Here is a 20,657-nt window from a genome sequence, read left to right on the forward strand (position 1 = left end):
TGTCCAAGTGGACATCCCTTGTGTGAGCCAAGGCAGTGAGCATCCGCAGGTTGATCAACCTGGGGGTTGCACAGCACCTATTACGAGCTGTAATGGTACCATCTGGAAAGTTCTCCTAAGAACAAAGACGTTTGGGACCTTTGGAGTCCAGGATAGGTTGTTGACCTCAAATTGAGGGACCGAGGGCTTGAAACCCTTTCTTTCACTGCCGCACAGAATGTGAAATCCAGGGATATCCACTTATATTTGCTCCTGCCTTCCCAGAGCCACCCATCAAAGAGGCTTCTTCTGGGGCTGTTAGTTCTGCAGGGTCTGATGAGTCGGGTGGGGCCAACAAGGTGCAGAATGTGATTCATATCGATCAGGTAGTCCCCTCCCGTGTGACAATCAACCTGGTTCCTCCTGTACCCTTCGACTCTATCACTCTTGTGGTATGGGCAACGCCATTAGCACAAGGGCTGCACATCAAGAAGAATGCCCAGGACCATCTTCTCAGGACTCAACATCGCAAGAACAAATAAAAGAAACATTGCCACCCAAAGGCTGACCCAATGTCATCATAGGCAGTCCCTCGAAATCGAGGAAGACTTGCTTCCACTCTAAAAGTGAGTTCTCAGGTGACTCTACAGTCCAATATGAAAATTACAGTCTCTGTCACAGGTGGGACAGACAATCGTTGGAGGAAAGGGTGGATGGGGAGGTCTAATTTGCCGCACACTCCTTCTGCTGCCTGCGCTTGTTTTCTGCATGCTCTCAGCGACGAGACTCGAGGTGCTCAGCGCCCTCCCGGATGCTCTTCCTCCACTTGGGGCGGTCTTTGACCAGGGTCTCCCAGGTGTCTGTGGGGATGTTGCACTTTATCAAGGAGGCTTTGAGGGTGTCCTTGAAACGTTTCCTCTGCCAACCTGGGGCTCGCTTGCCGTGCAGGAGTTCCGAGTAGAGCACTTTGGGAGTAATGTAGATCAGTGGGATCACATCAAACAGGTTGACCATCCCTGTGGTTAAAAGGAAGAGCTGTGGCTGTCGTAAATATAGAACAAAAACAGACATAGAGAAATGCACAAAAAATGCATCAGCTTCTGAAAGGGAAAAGACGGACTGACCGCCAGCAGGAGCCTGGTGATGGAATGTCACTCTCATTCAGAGTGAGAGTTAATCCAACTGAAGAAAAATCTTCACCCCTTTTGAATTACACAGAATGTACACCACTCGGCCCAACAGGTCTATGCCGGTGCTTATTCTCCACTCGAGCCTCTTCCCATCCCTCTTCATCTAACTCTATCAGCATATCATTCCTTTCTCCCTCATGCACTTATCCAGCTTCCCTTTAAATGCACCAGTGCTATTCTCCTCAACCACTCCTTGTGGTAGCAAGTTCCACATTCTAACCACCTTCTGGTAAAGAATTGGACAAACTGTTGCATTATCCTTGTTATGTCTTTCGATGCTCTGATAATGACTCCACGAAGCAAAGTATTGCACTTGAACTGTAGTGACCTTAGCCCATTTAATATAACTCCAGAATGAGGATACGACATGGTGGATCCCCTTTTATACCTCGGTACCTGTGGTATACCCTCTGGTTGCACCCTCTGGTGGTGCCAGCATAGTGTATCAACCTTGTTGATGGTACCTCCGGTAAACAAGTCTCCATCTTATGCAGCTATACAGTGACTACACAGAGAGTACATCTATAGTATGCATATATAACATCACTCTCCCCGAAGTCTTTTGTGCCAATACCTTTGCACTATGTGCTCTGGCTTGGCTCTCCCCAGACTTAAGTGCCAATAGCCCTTGCACCTTGGCTATGCTTTGGCTTGGCTCTCTCCCTGTTAACCCCCAAGTTCTTATTGCCACAACGTTGGGTAGTGGTTCCCAGTTGGGATGGTTCGATGATGCAGTGGGGTTCTGGTTGTGATCCATGTGTGTGTCCATGGCTACATACATCCATTTTCCTCCTCACATGTAGATCATGCTGGTGGCTCATCACATTTATATACATTCATATACATTCAAGTCCAGAAAAGGAAATTTGCATTTACATCATTGCATTTGTGGTACATTTGACTGGTGAGATACATTCATTGATGGTACACCTTTGGGATCAGTGCTGGGGTCAGCACCAGTTCATGAGGACAAGCTAGTTCCAGAGCTGCTGGATGGTGTCCAGGTAGCCTGGTGGCGACGCACTGCCCGGTGCTGGCAGTGGGAACCCGGTTGGCCACTCTCAGGGCCTTTGCCATTGCTCCTAGCGTCGGGCAGGTTCACAGATGCCTGTGACCTCCCTGTCCTCTCCTTGTGTCCCGGGACACTTGCTCCCAGAGGAGTAATTGTCTAGCAGTGCACAGGGAGCTGCTAACTTGCTTGCCTGGGCGTTAGTTGGCTAGGGATCATGGCTGGTCCCGGTCCCAATTGGGAGAACCGCCGTGGGTGACCCCTCGCTCCCAGGTGTAGCCTTGGCGTCAATGGGGTCTGGGGGCTGCGCCTTAGTGCAGTTTGCTCTTTCAGACTCGTGGCGGTTGGCAGGGTATCGATACCGGTGCCGTTGCCCTCCTGAGATCACTTGTCTATTTTAGCTGCTTGTGGCCACACTCCGTGGTGCATCACCCTGGTCCCAGGGGCGCAGGCTACAGCATCGGGTAGCCCACTGAACCTGTGTGCTTCCGATGGGTGTTTGCTCGCTACATAATCAGAATACAGTTAAAATCCTGCATCGCACAACGTTTCATTGCTTATTGTGGATAAACTGTAGATCTGATCGCAATCGCCCGACTTGTCTTTGCTTATTACAGGTATAAAACTCTGATCATCAATTACAAGCTTTACATTTAGCTCACAGTTGTTATTACATTGAGTGAGAATGTGGGACTGTCCCTTTAAGTGTGGTGGGTTGCTGGCCTCCTTTAAGAGAGCCTTGTTATCTTTACCCCAATCCTCTTCTTCGCTGGGTACCACGTGTTGCTGTTTCAGCACTGCACCTCGTGGTCTGGCCGGCGCCATCTTTTCCTTCAGCGCTTCACCTCGTGGTTTGGGCGCCATCTTTCTTCCATCCACGATGTCGGCTGCTGTGATCCTCTTCTCCCCGGGTTCTGCCACCGAAGCTGGGAAGTCACCTCTGGATCCGATTTCCTTCCTCTGGAGTCCTGCCACTGGAGCCTGGAAGGTGCGTTCGGGTTGTCTCAGCTGGACCATCTCCGCGCAGTCGTGCTGAGTGGTCTGTGCCTCGGGTGCTGTGCTGGTCTGCTCTCTGGTGCCAGATCCAACCTCAGGTGGGGGCTTGCTTTGCTTCTGAGCGAGGGGGATGTCGATCGCTGGAGGGATGGAATCTTCCCAGCTCCAATGGATCTTTTCCATCCACCTTCTTCCGAGTAGCGTTGGTCCATCACCTGCAACAATCCACAGTGGTAACTTGTGCACCGCGCCTTAATGGAGTACCTTAACATTCGCACTACCAACGACTGGGATAAGCTCATTGGTGTAGGTGCGCAGCTTTGCTAGAACCGGGACCAACTTGGGTCGTTCAGTTGGATTGTCCCATAGCCTCTCAAAGGCTTCTTGATTCATTACTGACTGGCTCGCCTCTGTGTCCACCTCTATGAAGATTGGAGCGCCGTTTATCTCGACTTCCATTCTCAACGGGGAACATTCTGTGGTGCAGGTAATCATTCTTTATACCTCGTCGTGGGGCTGAGCTGCCTCTCTGGCTATCGCTTCATAATCTGTGTTTGATTCATGACCATCTGCAGACTCTTCATCGACACAGCGAGTCATATTTCTTTTACACTTTCACTGGAGGTAGCCCTTTGTGCTGTACCCTTTGCACACATAGTCCTTAAAACGGCACTGGTGAGCCTGGTGATTTCCTCCGCAACGCCAGCATGGTGCTAACCGATTAGCCCCCCTCAGCGGACTCAGAGTTAAGGGACTCGGGAGCCTCACCTGAGGAGATTCAAGTTCTACAGTTCAGCCTCTAAAAGGCGCCAGTCTGTGTACAGTACTTGCCGGGTTTGAGTCCTGAGGATGAGTCATCCGCCTAGAGCCGCAGGTCGAGGTCATGAATGGCTGGCTCATGGTGATGTCCTTCTGCAGTGTGACTGGTATCCACAGATAGTAGCCTGTGAAGAAGGCCCTCGTGGCCAATTGCGATGACAAAGATATCCCGCAACGCTTCGGTGAGGTGTTTGCTGAAATCACAAGGTGCCGCCAGCCTCCTGAGGCCTGCAACATATTTTGCGATTTTCAGGCCGTTGATGGGTGTAAAACCAGTGTCTGGCTGTTAGGATGTTCTCTTTGGGTTTGAGTTGTTCTTGGATCGCCAGCAAGTCCCTGACGAGGCTATAGACGGTGGACCCACAACTGGTGAGCAGGATAGCTCTGTGCTTATTAGCCAGCATGGTCGGATCATCGCCTGCCAGGATGTTTGCTCTGAAGAAATGGTTGAGCCTCTCCACAAAGGCGTACCAATCATTCCCATCGGTGAACTGCTGCAACGTAAGCTATTTTCACGTGAAAGTCCGTAATCTCGTCGCCAATTGTAATGTCTTTAGATACTCTGAAAATGACTCCACGAGGCAAAGTATTACACTTGAACTGTAGTGACCTTAGTCTATTTAATATAACTCCATATTGAGGATACCACATGGACTCCCTTTTATACCTGGGTACCTGTGGTGTACAGGTGACCCCTGGGCCTCCATCAGTTGCACCCTCTGGTGGTGCCAGCATAGTGTATACAGTGTGAACCTTGTTGATGGTACCTCCAGTAAACAAGTCTCCATGTTATGCAACTATACAGTGACTACACAGAGAATATGCATATAGTATATCTATAGTATGCATATATAACAATCCTCAAAACGCTAACATGTATTATTTTACATTGTCCAAAGGCGCCTCGTAATTGGAGTGAGTGCACAGTGAGAGGAGAAGGGGGAGTGCACCAGTGAGATTGACAACCTCTGACCCTGATTCTCTTTTTATTCCTGGATCTAGAACGCTGAGAAGTTGGGTTGTGCAATTCTGGGTCCAACATGCACCTATGCGACCTATCAGATTGTCTCGTAAGTCTCTACCTCCTAACGGTGCGAGTTGCTCTCTGTCTTGGAGTGAGAGGGGCACATCAATATTATTATTGCAGATGGTTACAATGATTTACTTTCAGGCTTGAGGTTGTTAGAGACTCGGATTGCGTGTATACCGGAGGAGGAGGCGATACGTGCACCAGATCCCTGAACTTTTGCACGACATAATTAGGTGGCAAATTACCTGTCATGTATTTGCTTCATGGGATCTTTGTTTAAGAATTCATAGCAACACATTGCTATTAAGAACGAGTTTGTTTATTAGCAAAGATTTAACAATCAGACTACACATTACCAGTTCATCCACCAGGCTCACAACCACCTGCCTCATCCCAACTCAACAGCTCTACAACTATTTTGTTGTATCAGTAATCAAGTGCCCCCCCTGATTAAAAGGGCGGAGGGGAGGGGGCACACTCCAAAAACTTTTCAAGTGTCCCCTTGTTTTTTTTTTGAGGGCACTAAAACACAAATTATACAAGTGCCCCCTGGCTAAAAGGGAGGGGGGAGCACAAAAACTGCCAACTTAAGCAAATTAAACTTTAGCCATTAAGATCAAATTAAAATTTGGTTGTCGGGGTGATGATGCACTCCAGTACCTGTGGCGCCCACCTCTCGCAGAAGGCCGTGAGCGTACCGGTGGACACCGCGTGCTCCATCTCCAGGGACACCCTGGCGCGGATGTAACCGTGGAAGAGAGGCAGGCAGCCGGGCTGAACAACCCCCTCGACCGCCCGTTGCCTGGACCGGCTGATGGCCCCCTTGGCCATGCCCAGGGGCAGTCCTACGAGGAGACCCTCGGACCTACCCGCTCCCCTCCACACAGGGTGCCCAAAGATCAGGAATGTGGGACTGAAGTGCAACAGAATTTGAGGAGCAGCCCCTTCAAATATTGGAAGAGGGGCTGCAACCTCGCACATTCAATAAAAACGTGGAAAACGGACTCCTCCAGACCGCAGAAATTACAGGCGGCCTGGGAGTCCGTGAACCAACTTAAAAACTTATTGCACGGGACTGCTCCGTGCAACACCCTCCAGGCCAAGTTCAACAGCTCTACAAACCTGTGAGCATACTCACAGGTGCATACATTACATTACCCAGCCGACCATATCCTGTAGGATGGAGGAGATGGCACTGTGTATGGATAACCCAGACTGGCCAACCTTCACCACTGAAGGAGGGTGTATGGTAAATGAGTGACTTTGCATCGATAGAAAGGTGGGTCAAGTAGGGAGTTGTGGGAACAGAGAGACCTGGGGATTCATGTACACAAATCTTTGAAGGTACCAGGACAAGACGAGAAGAGTGTTAAAAAAAGCACTTGGATTTATAAAAGCAAGGGAATACACATTCAATGAAGGACACTGAAAAGTTTAGAGGAACAAAGGGACCTTGGAGTGCAGGTCCACAGATCCCTGAAGATAGCAGGCCAGGTAGATAAGGTGGTTAAGAAGGCATACGGAATGCTTGCCTTTATTTGCCAAAGCATTGAATGCAAGAGCAGGGAGGTTATGCTTGAACTGTATAAAACACTAGTTAGGTCACAGCTAGAGTACTGCGTGCAGTTCTGGTCACCACATTACAGGAAAGATGTGATTGCACTAGAGAGGGTACAGAGGAAATTTACGAGGATGTTGCCTGGACTGGAGAATTTTAGCAATGCGGAAAGATTGGATAGGCTGGGTTTGTTTTCTTTGGAACAGAGATGGCTGAGGGGAGACCTTATTGAGGTGTATAAAATTATGAGGGGCCTAGATAGAGTGGATAAGATGGGTTTATTTCCCTCAGCAGAGGGGTCAACAGCTAGGGGGTATAGATTTAAAATAATTGGTTGAAGGTTTAGAGGGAATTTGAGGGGAACTTTCTTCATCCAGAGGATGATGGGGATCTGGAACTCCCTATCTGAAAGGGTGGTAGAGACAGAAACCCTCACCACATTTAAAAAGTACTTGGATGTGCACCTGAAGTGCCATAACCTGCAGGGCTACGGACCAAGTGCTGGAAAGTGGGATTAGGCTGGTTAGCACTTTGTCGGCTGGCACGGACATGATGGGCCGAAATGGCCTCCTTCTGTGCTGTAAATTTCTATGATTCTATATAAAGGAGGTATAAAGTACAAAAGCAAGTAAGTTATGCTAACCCTTCAGAAATCATTGCTTATGTTCAATTCTGGGCATCACACATTAGGAAGATAGAAAAGAAAAGACACAAAAGAAAGATAGAACCTCGCATGACCTCATGATGCCCCCTAGTCCTTGGAAAGGGTGCAGAGGAGATTTACCAGAATGGACCAGAGATACGGGACTTCAGCAAGTGGAGAGACTGGAGAAGCTGGGGTTGTTCTCCTTAGAGCAGAGAAGATTAAGGAAAGATTTATTAGAGATGTTCAAAATCATGAAGGGTTTTGATAGAGTAAATAAGGCGAGACAGTTTCCAGTGGCAGAAGGGTCGGCAATCAGAGGTCACAGATTTAAAGTATTTGACAAAATGACCAGAGGTAGGATGAGGAGAATTTTATTTATGCAGCGAGTTATTGTGATCTGGACTGCTTGAAAGGGTTGTGGAAGCAGATTCAAAAATAACTTTCAAAAGGGAATCGCAAGATGAGTGGGACTAATTGGATAGGTCTCTCAAAGAGCCAACACAGGCACGATAGGCCGAATGGCCTCCTTCTATGCTGTATCATACTATGATTCTATGTAGCTTCACCGATGGATCAGTGGGGTAAATGCATCGCTCCGTGTAGTGCTGAACACTACAGACAGGGAAGGTCTCACAGTGTCAGCTGTGGCTCAGTTCGTAACTCTCACCACTGAGTCAGAAGATTGTGCGTTCAAGTCCCAAAGTGAAATGAGCACATAAATCTAGGTTGACGCTCCAATGCAGTGCTGAGGGAGTGCTGCATTGTCGGTGGTGCCGTCTTTCGTATGGGACGTTAAACCGGGGCTCTCTCTGCTCTCTCAAGTGGATGTAAAAGATCCCATGCACTATTTTGAAGATCAGAGGAGTTATCCCTGGTGTCCTGGCCAATATTTATCCCTCAATAAACTGAACAAAAAAACAGATTATCTGGTCACTATCACATTGCTGTTTGTGGGAGCTTGCTCGTGCGCAAATTGGCTGCCGCGTTTCCCACTTTACAACAGTGACTACACTTCAAAAGTACTTTATTGGCTGTAAAGTGCTTTGAGACGTCCGGTGGTCGTGAAATATAAATACAAGTCTTTCTTTTTTGCACTGTGTAAGCCGATTTCAGTCGATTGGGGCTTTGCTATTCACTCGGGGAAAGATCAGCGTCCCCTGCCGCAGAGTGTTGACGTTGTGTGGGGACAGGCTTGGCCTCAGTTGGGATTTCCTCAATGAATCCCCTGCTGATATTCAAATGGGTGAGGCACAGGAAGGCGAGCCACACCCAGCGGCGCGTACTCCAGTAGTGAGAAGTCGGTGTCTTCAACAACAACCCTGCATTCATACAGCATCTTTAACCCAGTAAAATTGAAGAAATAAATGAGAGGAAATGCACTCATTCCCTGAAAAAAATGGCAAAGTGTTAAGGAGCAGTGGGATTGAGTGCTATTGAAGAAGTGAAATGTGTGATAGAAAGAAGAGGCATTCAAACCAAAGTCAATCACTTGAAAAAAGTCAAAACAATGAAAAGTAGTAGAAATAAGTACAATTGAAAAAATAACAGTACTAAATGGAAGAAAAATCATTAACTCACTGAAACAAGTCACGTGACTTGAAAACAATGAAAAGTGATCAGAAGTAGTGGAAATGAGTCCAGTAATAAAATAAGATGACGGAATGGAAAACGGCATTGAATCGCTGAGTTGAAAAGAAGCAGAAAGTGATAAGAAGAAATGAGTACAATTGGGGAAATAAAACATCTAAAATGCGAGAAAGGATTACCTCACCAATAAATCACTGAATTGAAAGCAAGCAAACGCGATAAGTAGTCGAACTGGGTGCAATAGTAAAATTAAGTGACAGAATGAAAAAAAGGTATTAAATCACTGACATAACATACCGCCTGCTTCCCGACGACATGCAAACCGTGATCCTGACCAGCGGATGCACCACAGACCCAACACACATGAGGACCAGGGTCAAGCAGGGCTGCGTCATCGCACCGACACTCTTCTCGATCTTCCTTGTTGCAAAGCTCCATCTCACCCTCAATAAGCTCCTGGCTGAAGTGGGGCTAATCTACAGAACAAATGGGAAACTGTTCGACCTCCGTAACCTCCAGTCCAAACCCAAGATCGACCCATTCTCGGTTATTGAATTACAGTACGCAGACGTCGCTTGAATTTCCTCACACTCGGAGGTCGAACTCCAAGCCATTGTCAACACCTTCGCTGAAGCGTATGAGAGCATGGGCCTTACATTAAACATCCATAAGACAGAAGTTCTCTACCAACCTTCCCCCGTCACACAGTACGGCCCCCGATTATCAAGATCCACATTGTCCAACCTTGGACAACGTGGACTATTTTCCGCACCTCAGGAGCCTAATGTCAACGAGGACAGACATTGATGACGAAGTCCAACACCGCCTTCAGAGTGCCAGTGCAGCTTTTGGTCGCCAGAGGGAGAGAGTGTTTGAAGACCAGGACCTCAAACCCGGCACCAAGCTCATGGTCTACAGAACAGTAGTGATACCCGCCCTCCTATATGCTTCAGAGACATGGACTATGTACTGTAAGCACCTCAAAGCACTCAAGTTTCATTATTAAAAGAAACAAGCAAGTCGACAGCACTGAGCCCAACAATCTTAAGTCCAGAAACTCTTTCCGTTACAATGGACTTATTCATCGCAAAACTGTAGGTGTGGAGCCAGCAGCTGACGGAAAAGGAGTGGTAGTCGTCCTCAAAAAGCGAGCAGGTCAACGCAAACCAGCAACATCCTATGAAAAGATCACAATCAACAAGAATGGCCGTGCTACCCTGAACAGTTTGCAACATATCATCCGTAAGAACAACTATCGAAAGGATCTTCGCATGGGCGGATGAGCGGTGAGAGATCGGGGCCCAGGAGTGTCGTGATTAGGGCCCAGGGAGCTTGGTCTCCAGTCATCTTGGGTAACCCTTGCCACTGGACCAAGACCTAGCTCTGTCAGGCTGGTGTGCAAAAGCCACCACACGTTAAAAAAATCCACACAAGGGCATCTTCCACCCTTCAACATGTAGTCCGGATCTGGAATATTAGGTCCTTTATTGAAACACCTGTGAACTGATCCCTTTTTGGTGTGGAAATGGGTCATCCTCAATATGAGGGACTGCCTAATACTAATACTACAAAGCACTGGAGAAGTACCACCAACGCTGCCTCCACAAGATCCTGCAAATCCATTGGCAGGATAGAAGCACCAATGCCAGTGTTCTCACTCAGGCCAATATCTCCAGCATCTAAACACTGACCACGCTCGATCAGCTCCGATGGATGGGCCACATCCCGATACAAGCACTCTACTCAGAGCTCCGACACGGGAAGTGAGCCCCAGCTTCAAGGACACCTTCAAATGCTCCTTGAAAAAGTGCAACATTCCCACCGACCTCTGGGAATCCCTATCCCAAGACCGCTCAAAGTGGAGGAGAAGCATCTGGGAAGGCGCCGAACATCTCGAGTCTCTTCGCCGGGAACACGCGGAAGCCAAGTACAAACAGCGGAAGGAGCGCACGACAACCCAAGCACCCCACCCTCCCGTCCCTTCAACCACCGTCTGCCACACCTGTGACAGAGAGTGTAGGTCCCACATCGGACTCATCAGTCACCTGAGAACTCGTATTAGTGTGGAAGCAAGTCATCCTTGACTCCGAGGGACTGTCTAAGAAGAGAAGAAAACACTGATTTAAAAAAATTCAAAGGTGATAAAAAGAAAGAAAGACTTGCATTTATATAGTGTCTTTCAAAACCACCGGACGTCTCAAAGCGCATTACAGCCAATGAAGTACCTTTGAAGTGTAGTCATTGTTGTAATGTGGGAAATGTAGCAGCTCACAGCAAGCTCCCACAAACAACAATGTGCTAATGGCCAGGTAGTCTGTTTTGTTATGTTGATTGAGGGATAAATATTGACCAGGACACCGGGGATAACTCCCCTGCTCTTCTTCAAAATAGTGCCGCGGGATCTTTTACATCCACCTGAGAGAGCAGGCGGGGCCTCGGTTTAACATCTCATCCAAAAGACGGCACCTCTGACAGTGCAGTATTCCCTCAGCACTGCACTGGAGTGTCAGCCGAGATTTATGTGCTCAGGTCTCAGAGGTGGAGAGTGCTGCCCATTGAGCCACAGCTGACACATAAGTATAATTGAATAATTAAAATTACTGAATAAAAGAAAAAGAACATTCTCAGTGAAAGCAATCACTTTATACATAAACAGCAAACGTGACAGGAAGTAGAAATGAGTACAATTGAAGAAATAAAAGTTCTAAATGGCAGTACAAGCATTAAATCACAGAAACAAATCACTGATTTGAAAAATATCCAAAATTGATGTCATAAAAATGTACAATTGAAGAAATATAATTACTAAATTGGAAGAAAAGGCTTTGATCCACTGAAATAAATTACTTAACACGAGATGCACCAAAGAAATGAGTAACAGAGAAGACCAGAGTTGTAGTATAGGTGAGTACAATCGAAGAATGAAAACATCTAAATGCAAGAGAAAGCCTTAACTCATAATTATATCATAACAAATCAGTAAACTGAAAGAAATAAAATGAATGAATGAAAGAAAAAGCGTTAACTCAATGAAATAAGGCACATTCCTTGAGGGAAATTCAAGCTGGCTCCTGGGCTGTCAGCTCCCTCGCTCTGTAACCCTACCCTGGGGCATCCGACACCATCCCTTACCCTTTCTCCCCCAATCTCCTCTCTTCCACTGTTTAATTTCCCCAGCTCTAATAGTGGCTGCATTTTAGCTCAAACTACAGTTTAAAGTTACCTGGGCCCTTCCCCCGAACCTGATGTGCTTTGTTTTCATGGGTGAGCCCTGGAACTTGGCTCAAATTTGACTTCCCAATTTCTGGATTTCTCTGCCATCAATCCACTGGACTGCACTGTAAGACTCAGTCAGCTGCTGTGACTCTGATCTTCTATTCAGTTGTTCTTTGAAAGGAATTTTGTGTACTTTACAGTCCGTTCTCCACCGCTACTGTTACCCCCTGCTGAGTCTGTGACTGTCCGACTGGTTTATTTTGCTGCTGTGTGGGTCCTGGCCAGAAATTCCCTCCCCTGGGCTAAAGTCCATTTCTGGATCTTATGGCGGTCTCCAATTTCGCCATCACTTTCTGCCACACAACAATTCCCCACATTGTCAGAGAAATACCTCCCGGTTACTGTGCCCTCCCAAATCACTACTCCAATTCCTTCCAGAACATCCATCCACATGTGAACAAGGCCATTATCCTCCATGAGCTTATTTGGATAATTACATTCAACCTATGGCCTTGAAGGAAATTCGGCTCAAACTTGATATTACCTTCCTTTTTCATGCAGCCTCCTCGCCTGGTGATACCTTCCACCACTTGCGCCCTCGAGTCAAACTTACAAAAAATATCACCCCAGGTGGGACTCGAACCCACAATCCCTGGCTTAGGAGGCCAATGCCTTATCCATTAGGCCACTGGGGCTGAATACAGGAAGTGACCCACGTGAGGGCAATTGACCACTCTGAAGTGTGACATCTGCCTCACATTGTGCAATTCTTAGAAAGCTAAGCACAGAAGGAAACTATTTTCACTGAACATAAGAACATAAGAAATAGGAACAGAAGTAGCCCATTTGGCCCCTTGAGCCTGCTCCACCATTTAATATGACCCTGGCTGATCTGATCGTGACTCAGCTCCACTTCCCCGCCCGCTCCCCATAACTCTTTATTTCCTTATTGCTCAAAATTCTGTCTATCTCCGCCTTAAATATATTCAATGACACAGCCTCCATAGCTCTCTGGGATAGAGAATTCCACAGATTTACAACACTCTGAAAGAGGAAATTTCTCCTGATCTCAGTTTTATTCCAAGGCCCCTTATTCTGAGATTATGCCCCCTAGTTCTGGTTTCCCCGATAAGTGGAAATATCCTCTCTGCATCCACCTTGTCAAGCCTCCTCAGTATCCAACATGTTTCGATAGGATCTCCTCTCATTCTTCTGAACTCCAATGACTATAGGCCCAACCTACTCAACCTATCTTCATAAGTTAACCCCCTAAGTGGGACCTGAACCCACAACTTTCTGACTCAGAGGCGAGAGTGGTACCCAATAAGCACAGATGGAAGCCACTGACTCCCATCATATCTGCCACTGCTGGCGCCATACCAGAGCCATCTACAACTGCAACTTGCATTTATATAGCGCCTTTAACAGAGTAAAACATTCCAAGGTGATTTACAGGAACGCTATCAAATCAAATTTGACACCGAGCCACATAATGAGATATCAGGGCAGGTGAACAAAAGCTGGGTCAAAGAGGTAGGTTTTAAGGAGCATCTTAAAGGAAGAGAGAGAGGTAGAGAGGCGGAGAGGTTTAGGGAGGGAATATCAGATCTTAGGGCCCAGGTAGCTGAAGACACGGCCACCAATGGGGGAGCAATTATAATCAGGGATGCGCAAGAAGCCAGAATTGGAGAAGAGTAGAGATCTCGGGGGGTTGTAGGGCTGGAGGAGGTTAGAGCGATAGGGAAGGGAGAAGCCATGGAGGGATTTGTAAACAAGGATGAGAATTTTAAAATCGAAGCGTTGCAGGACCTGGAGTCAATGTGGATAAGCGGGCACAGGACTTGGTGCGAGTTAGGATATGGGCAGATAACTTTTGGATGAGCTCAATTGATGAGTCCCATTTTCGTGGTGTTTCCCTGTTCAATGAAATAAATAAAGTTACTAAATGGAAGAAAAAGCTTTAATTCACTGAACCGAATTACTTAACACGAGATGCACCAAAGTGATCATTAACAGAAAAGAGCACAATCGAAAATGAAGACATCTAAATGCAAGTGAAAACCTTAACTCATAATGATATCATAACAAATCAGTAAACCGAAAGAAATAAAATGAGTGAATGAAAGAAAAAGCGTTAACTCAATGAAATAAGGCACATTCCTTGAAGGAAATTCAAGCTGGCTCCTGGGCTGTCAGCTCCCTCGCTCTGTAACCCTACCCTGGGGCATCCGACACCATCCCTTACCCTTTCTCCCCCAATCTCCTCTCTCCCACTGTTTACTTTCCCCAGCTCTAATTATGGCTGCATTTTAGCTCAAACTACAAGTTTAAAGTTACCTGGGCCCTTCCCCCGACCCCGATTGCTCTTTGTTTTCATGGGTGAGCGCGGGAACTTTGCTCAAATTTGACTTCCTAATTCCTGGATTTCTCTGCCATTCATACTAGGCTACTCCATTGGAATACACTGTAAGACTCAGTCAGCTGCTGTGACTCTGATCTTCTATTCAGGTGCTTAAATTTAGAGGTAACTTTTTCTAGCTTACAGACCATTCCCCTTCGCTACTGTTACCTGCTGAGTCTATGACTGTCCTACTGGTTTATTTTGCTGCTGTGTGGGTCCTGGCCAGAAATTCCCTCTCCTGGGTTGACGTCCATTTCTCTGCCATTTCTGGATCGAATGGTGGTCTCCAACTTCGCCACAAGCTTTCTTCCCCACATTGTCACAAATATTCTATGATTCTATGAAAACCTCCTGGTTACTGTGCCCTCCCAAATCACTGCTTCAACTCTTATCAGAATGTCCATCCACATGTGAACAAGGTCATTACCATCCATAAGCTTATTGTGATAATTGCATTCAAATTATGGCCTTGAAGGAAACTTGTCTGAAAGGTGATGACACCTTCCAACTTCACAAAGCCTGACTGTACCTTCCACCACTTGTCCTGTCTAAATCGCCCTATTGTCAATCTTTAAAAAAATAATCACCCCAGGTGGGACTCGAACCCACAATCCCTGACTTAGAAGACCAGTGCCTTATCCATTAGGCAACTGGGGCTAAATGCATGAAGTGACCCACCTGAGTGTAATTGACCACTCTGAAATGTGACAGCTGCCTCACATTTTCAGAGTCTCAGATCTGGACCCACAACTTTCTGACTCAGATGCGAGAGTGGTACCCAATAAGCACAGCTGGAAGCTATTTTCTCCCATCATACCTGCCACTGCTAGTGCCATATCGGCGTCATCTACAACAACAATTTGCATTTATATAGTGCCTGTAACATAGTAAAATATTCCAAGGCGCTTCACAGGAACGTTATCAAATAAAATTTGGCACCGAGCCACATAAGGAGATATTAGGAAAGGTGAGAAAAACCTTGGTGAAAGAGGTAGGTTTTAAGCAGCATCTTAAAGGAAGAGAGAGAGGTAGCGAGGCGGCGAGGTTTAGTGAGGGAATTTCAGAGCTTAGGGCCCAGGTAACTGGAAACATGGCCGCCAATGGGGGAGCGATTATAATCAGGGATGCGCAAGAGGCCAGAATTGGAGAAGCGTAGAAATCTCGGGGAGTTGTAGGGCTGGAGGAGGTTAGAGCGATAGGGAGGGGAGAAGCCATGGAGGGATTTGTAAACAAGGATGAGAATTTTAAAATCGAAGCGTTGCAGGACCTGGAGCCAATGTGGATAAGCGGGCACAGGACAGGTGCGAGTTAGGATATGGGCAGATGAATTTTGGATGAGCTCAATTGATGACTCCCATTTTTGTGGTGTTTCCCCGTTCAATGAAAGAAATAAAATTACTAAATGGAAGAAAAAGCTTTAATTCACTGAACCGAATTACTTAACATGAGATACACCAAAGTGATCATTAACAAAAAAGAGCACAATTGTAGTATAAGTGAGTACAATCAAAAATGAAGACCTCTAAATGCAAGAGAAAGCCTTAACTCATAATTATATCATAACAAATCAGTAAACCGAAAGAAATAAAATGAGTGAATGAAAGAAAAGTTGTTAATTCAATGAAATAAGACATTTTCCTTGAAGGAAATTCAAGCTGGCTCCTGGGCTGTCAGCTCCCTCGCTCTGTAACCCTACCCTGGGGCATCTTACACTATCCCTTACCCTTTCTCCCCCAATCTCCTCTCTTCCACTGTTTAATTTCCCCAGGTTCCAATAATGGCTGCATTTTAGTTCAAACGACCCTGGGAACCACTGCCTGTTCTGGGCAATTTTCCACTTTTCAGTATACCATTTGTCCCAGCCTAAACTGCCATATTGTCAATATTTAAAAAGACATCACCCCAGATGGGACTTGAACCCACAATCCCTGGCTTAGGAGGCCAATGCCTTATCCATTAGGCCACTGAGGCTAAATACATGAAGTGACCCACGTGAGGACAATTGAGCACTCTGAAATGTGACATCTGCCTGACATTGTGCAATTCTTAGAAAGCTAAGCACAGAAGGAAACTATTTTCACTGAACAAAAGAACATAAGAAATAGGAGCAGGAGTAGCCCATTTGGCCCCTTGAGCCTGCACCGCCGTTTAATATGATCATGGCTGATCTGATCGTGACTTATCTCCACTTCCCCGCCCGCTCCCCATAACTCTTTATTCCCTTATTGCTCAAAATTCTGTCTATCTCCGCCTTAAATACATTCAATGACACAGCCTCCATAGCTCTCTGGGATAGAGAATTCCACAGATTTACAACACTCTGAAAGAGGAAATTTCTCTTAATCTCAGTTTTATTCCAAGGCCCCTTATTCTGAGACTATGCCCCCTAGTTCTGGTTTCCCTGATAAGTGGAAATATCCTCTCTGCATCCACCTTGTCAAGCACTCTCATTATCCTATATGTTTCGATAGGATCTCCTCTCATTCTTCTGAACTCCAATGACTATAGGCCCAACCTACTCAACCTATCTTCATAAGTTAACCCCCTAAGTGGGACCTGAACCCACAACTTTCTGACTCAGAGGCAAGAGTGGTACCCAATAAGCACAGATGGAAGCCACTGACTCCCATCATATCTGCCACTGCTGGCGCCATACCAGAGCCATCTACAACTGCAACTTGCATTTATATAGCGCCTTTAACAGAGTAAAACATTCCGAGGCGATTCACAGGAACGTTATCAAACCGAGCCACATAATGAGATATCAGGGCAGGTGAACAAAAGCTTGGTCAGAGAGGTAGGTTTTAAGGAGCATCTTAAAGGAGGAGAGAGAGATAGTGAGGCGGAGAGGTTTAGGGAGGGAATATCAGAGCTTAGGGCCCAGGCAGCTGAAGACATGGCCGCCAATGGGGGAGCAATAAAATCAGGGTTGTGCAAGAGGCCAGAATTGGAGAAGAGTAGAGATCTCGGGGAGTTGTAGGGCTGGAGGAGGTTAGAGCGATAGGGAGGGGAGAAGCCATGGTGGGATTTGTAAACAAGGATGAGAATTTTAAAATCGAAGCGTTGCAGGACCTGGAGCCAATGTGGTTAAGCGGGCACAGGGGTGAACGGGACTTGGTTTGAGTTAGGATACGGGCAGATGACTTTTGGATGAGCTCAATTGATGAGTCCCATTTTCGTGGTGTTTCCCCGTTCAATGAAATAAATAAAATTACTAAAGGGAAGAAAAAGCTTTAACTCACTGAACCAAATTACTTAACACGGGATGCACCAAAGTGATCATTAACAGAAAAGTGCACAATTGTAGTATAAGTGAGTACAATCGAAGAATGAAGGCATCTAAATGCAAGTGAAAACCTTAACTCATAATTACTTCATAACAAATCAGTAAACTGAAAGAAATAAAATGAGTGAATGAAAGAAAAAGCGTTAATTCAATGAAATAAGACACATTCCTTGAGGAAAATTCAAGCTGGCTCCTGGGCTGTCAGCTCCCTCGCTCTGTAACCCTACCCTGGGGCATCTTACACTATCCCTTACCCTTTCTCCCCCAATCTCCTCTCTTCCACTGTTTAATTTCCCCAGCTCTAATTATAGAAACATAGAAAATAGGTGCGGACATAGAAAATAGGTGCGGGAGTAGGCCATTCAGCCCATCTAGCCTGCACCACCATTCAATGAGTTCATGGCTGAACATGCAACTTCAGTACCCCCTTCCTGCTTTCTCGCCATACCCCTTGATTCCCCAAGTAGTAAGGACTTCATCTAACTCCCTTTTGAATATATTTAGTGAATTGGCCTCAACTACTTTCTGTGGTAGAGAATTCCACAGGTTCACCACTCTCTGGGTGAAGAAGTTTCTCCTCATCTCGGTCCTAAATGGCTTACCCCTTATCCTTAGACTGTGACCCCTGGTTCTGGACTTCCCCAACATTGGGAACATTCTTCCTGCATCTAACCTGTCTAACCCCGTCAGAATTTTAAACGTTTCTATGAGGTCCCCTCTCATTCTTCTGAACTCCAGTGAATACAAGCCCAGTTGATCCAGTCTTTCTTGATAGGTCAGTCCCACCATCCCGGGAATCAGTCTGGTGAATCTTCAATGCACTCCCTCAATAGCAAGAATGTCCTTCCTCAAGTTAGGAGACCAAAACTGTACACAATACTCCAGGTGTGGCCTCACCAAGGCCCTGTACAACTGTAGCAACACCTCCCTGCCCCTGTACTCAAATCCCCTCGCTATGAAGGCCAACATGCCATTTGCTTTCTTAACCGCCTGCTGTACCTGCATGCCAACCTTCAATGACTGATGTACCATGACACCCAGGTCTCGTTGCACCTCCCCTTTTCCTAATCTGTCACCATTCAGATAATAGTCTGTCTCTCTGTTTTTACTACCAAAGTGGATAACCTCACATTTATCCACATTATACTTCATCTGCCATGCATTTGCCCACTCACTTAACCTATCTAAGTCACTCTGCAGCCTCATAGCATCCTCCTCGCAGCTCACACTGCCACCCAACTTAGTGTCATCTGCAAATTTGGAGATACTACATTTAATCCCCTCGTCTAAATCATTAATGTACAATGTAAACAGCTGGGGCCCCAGCACAGAACCTTGCGGTACCCCACTAGTCACTGCCTGCCATTCTGAAAAGTACCCATTTACTCCTACTCTTTGCTTCCTGTCTGACAACCAGTTCTCAATCCACGTCAGCACACTACCCCCAATCCCATGTGCTTTAACTTTGCACATTAATCTCTTATGTGGGACCGTGTCGAAAGCCTTCTGAAAGTCCAAATATACCACATCAACTGGTTCTCCCTTGTCCACTTTACTGGAAACATCCTCAAAAAATTCCAGAAGATTTGTCAAGCATGATTTCCCTTTCACAAATCCATGCTGACTTGGACCTATCATGTCACCTCTTTCCAAATGCGCTGCTGTGACATCCTTAATAATTGATTCCATCATTTTACCCACTACTGATGTCAGGCTGACCGGTCTATAATTCCCTGTTTTCTCTCTCCCTCCTTTTTTAAAAAGTGGGGTTACATTGGCTACCCTCCACTCGATAGGAACTGATCCAGAGTCAATGAAATGTTGGAAAATGACTGTCAATGTATCCGCTATTTCCAAGGCCACCTCCTTAAGTACTCTGGGATGCAGTCCATCAGGCCCTGGGGATTTATCGGCCTTCAATCCCATCAGTTTCCCCAACACAATTTCCCGACTAATAAAGATTTCCCTCAGTTCCTCCTCCTTACTAGACCCTCTGACCTCTTTTATATCCGGAAGGTTGTTTGTGTCCTCCTTAGTGAATACCGAACCAAAGTACTTGTTCAATTGGTCTGCATCTCTTTGTTCCCCGTTATGACTTCCCCTGATTCTGACTGCAGGGGACCTACATTTGTCTTTACTAACCTTTTTCTCTTTACATATCTATTGAAACTTTTGCAATCCGCCTTAATGTTCCCTGCAAGCTTCTTCTCGTGCTCCATTTTCCCTGCCCTAATCAAACCCTTTGTCCTCCTCTGCTGAGTTCTAAATTTCCCCCAGTCCCCGGGTTCGCTGCTATTTCTGGCCAATTTGTATGCCACTTCCTTGGCTTTAATACTATCCCTGATTTCCCTTGATAGCCACGGTTGAGCCACCTTCCCTTTTTTATTTTTACGCCAGACAGGAATGTACAATTGTTGTAGTTCATCCATGCGGTCTCTAAATGTCTGCCATTGCCCATCCACAGTCAACCCCTTAAGTATCATTCGCCAATCTATCCTAGCTAATTCACGCCTCATACCTTCAAAGTTACCCTTCTTTAAGTTCTGTACCATGGTCTCTGAATTAACTGTTTCATTCTCCATCCTAATGCAGAATTCCACCATATTATGGTCACTCTTCCCCAAGGGGCCTCGCACAATGAGATTGCTAATTAATCCTCTCTCATTACACAACACCCAGTCTAAGATGGCCTCCCCCCTAGTTGGTTCCTCGACATATTGGTCTAGAAAACCATCCCTTATGCACTCCAGGAAATCCTCCTCCACCGTCTTGCTTCCAGTTTGGCTAGCCCAATCTATGTGCATATTAAAGTCACCCATTATAACTGCTGCACCTTTATTGCATGCACCCCTAATTTCCTGTTTGATGCCCTCCCCAACATCACTACTACTGTTTGGAGGTCTGTACACAACTCCCACTAACGTTTTTTGCCCTTTGGTG

At 46.2% G+C, this 20,657-nt stretch overlaps 1 protein-coding gene, 2 non-coding genes and 1 pseudogene across 3 annotated transcripts in view; 2 read left to right on the forward strand and 2 right to left on the reverse strand.

Annotated features, from left to right (window-relative positions):
- Nucleotides 1–20,657, forward strand: part of LOC139230264 (guanylyl cyclase C-like) — a gene marked incomplete at its 5' end in the record, with an annotated part of 252,495 nt that overhangs the window by 61,928 nt on the left and 169,910 nt on the right. The window contains one exon of the mRNA XM_070862094.1: nucleotides 4,996–5,063. Coding sequence (XP_070718195.1) covers nucleotides 4,996–5,063 — 68 coding nt within the window. The remainder of the gene's footprint in view (nucleotides 1–4,995; nucleotides 5,064–20,657) is intronic.
- Nucleotides 9,759–10,097, forward strand: LOC139230601 (large ribosomal subunit protein eL28 pseudogene; annotated as a pseudogene).
- On the reverse strand, nucleotides 12,653–12,725 carry trnar-ccu (transfer RNA arginine (anticodon CCU)). Its single transcript has one exon. It is a non-coding gene; the product is annotated as a tRNA-Arg (tRNA).
- On the reverse strand, nucleotides 16,330–16,402 carry trnar-ccu (transfer RNA arginine (anticodon CCU)). Its single transcript has one exon. It is a non-coding gene; the product is annotated as a tRNA-Arg (tRNA).

This window comes from Pristiophorus japonicus, chromosome 19, assembly GCF_044704955.1.
Source record: "Pristiophorus japonicus isolate sPriJap1 chromosome 19, sPriJap1.hap1, whole genome shotgun sequence".
Taxonomy (NCBI): Eukaryota; Metazoa; Chordata; class Chondrichthyes; family Pristiophoridae; genus Pristiophorus; species Pristiophorus japonicus.